The 1656-nt window shown below is 38.8% G+C and overlaps 1 protein-coding gene across 1 annotated transcript; it reads right to left on the reverse strand.

The window, feature by feature from the left end:
* Positions 1 to 796: 796 nt before the first annotated feature.
* LOC131839785 (large ribosomal subunit protein uL23-like) lies at positions 797 to 1282 on the reverse strand. The gene has a single exon (XM_059187505.1). It carries the CDS (start codon positions 1280 to 1282, stop codon positions 797 to 799), a length of 486 nt encoding a protein of 161 aa, XP_059043488.1.
* Positions 1283 to 1656: the final 374 nt, after the last annotated feature.

Here is a 1656-nt window from a genome sequence, read left to right on the forward strand (position 1 = left end):
CAGTGGGAGCAGTCATTTCCAAGCAACATGTGGTTCCCAGGCCACAGTGGCCATCAAACCCCCAGGTGCAGACCACCTCAGCCTCACTCTGGTGGGTTTATGGGGGCTGACACTGATATGCAAACAGACTGGACAAATTAGAGCTTTGTATATATACTCGTGTTTTTTTGATTATAGAGTTTTTATTACCATTTGATTCATGGACTGGGAGGATATTTTGACAAGTGTGTATAAAGGCACACGTTTTTCTTTTCATCCCAAGGCTCCACAGCATTGCAATAACCATTTGCTTCCACTCCCAGGCTTACATGTGTAATTTAATACACATGCATTACACATGTAATGTGTAAATTAAACATGACTTTCGTATTTTTATCTAAGACATTGATAAATATATTAATCAGGAAAAATTCAAGTAGGAACCTTAGCTTTCTGGTTGAGAAAGCTTGCTCCAATTTAAAAATTATTCAAATAATTAAAAATTAGTTTACCTGTAGTCATTTGTTCCAAAATTCTCCATCTTCATATTCCTGTACCTAAGAGATGCTCATTATTTACTAAATTGAGTTATACTTTTAGTTTTTGATAAATTAGAATACCTCATTTTACATATAGGCAAAACTCTCAGAAAACTTAAGGTGTTTTATTTAAAATGCATTGTAACTTTTATTGTCCATACTTTTCATCTGCACAGAGAAGAATGACTAATTGTTTCATTTGATTTACTTAGAACAATTACCTGTATAAATGTTTTTTTCTTTATTTTTTTTTTATCATGAAAAAACTGTATTTAGATTTAGCAGCTGGACTCAGTGTAGATGATCCTAATTTTGTTGGCAACATCCAAAGCATCATAGTCAGGGGCCAGCCGAACGTATGCCTTCTTCTCTCCATCAGGCCTGATTAAGGTGTTGACCTTGGCTACATCAATGTCATAGAGCTTCTTCACAGCCTGTTTGATCTTGTGCTTGTTGGCCTTGACATCCACAATGAACACAAGTGTGTTGTTGTCTTCTCTTTTCTTCGTGGCTGACTCAGTAGTCAGGGGGAACTTGATGATGGCATAGTGGTCAAGCTTGTTTCTCCTGGGGGCGCTCTTTCGAGGGTATTTGGGTTGCCTTCCGAGACGCAAAGTCTTGGGTCGTCCGAATGTAGGTGACCTGCGGATCCTTTTTTTGTGACTGTGGACGCCCTTCAGCGCCGCCTTCTTGGCTTTCAAAGCCTTTGCTTTGGCTTCGGCTTGGGGAGGGGCAGGGGCTTCTTTCTTAGCTTTCGGCGCCATCTTCGTGAAAGGGCTGTTTTTTTCTTTAAATAGCGGAATAAAGAGGTGGAAGTTATGGAGCATCACATTTTTATAAAGTATAAGAAAGAATTTTCTAACACCTGGAAATTTTCAAACTTAAATGTGAGCTAGTAATTCCCTTGTCACTAGCAGGCTTTAAGCATAAAAGGAACACCACTTGCTGCGCATGTCATAACAAGGAATCAAAAATGAAAGATAAGGAGCGTGGACTCAATTACTCTGGAGGTCCTTCCCAGCTCTAGAGCTCCATGATAAAATCCCACAAATAAGCAGTATTAGAGAGCTCCACAGAAGTAAAATTCAGTGGTTCCTGAAGCTTCGTATTGTATATAATTATGAGTCAAAAAGATATT

The sequence above is a fragment of the Mustela lutreola genome, chromosome 8 (genome assembly GCF_030435805.1).
Source record: "Mustela lutreola isolate mMusLut2 chromosome 8, mMusLut2.pri, whole genome shotgun sequence".
In the NCBI taxonomy this organism is placed as follows: Eukaryota; Metazoa; Chordata; class Mammalia; order Carnivora; family Mustelidae; genus Mustela; species Mustela lutreola.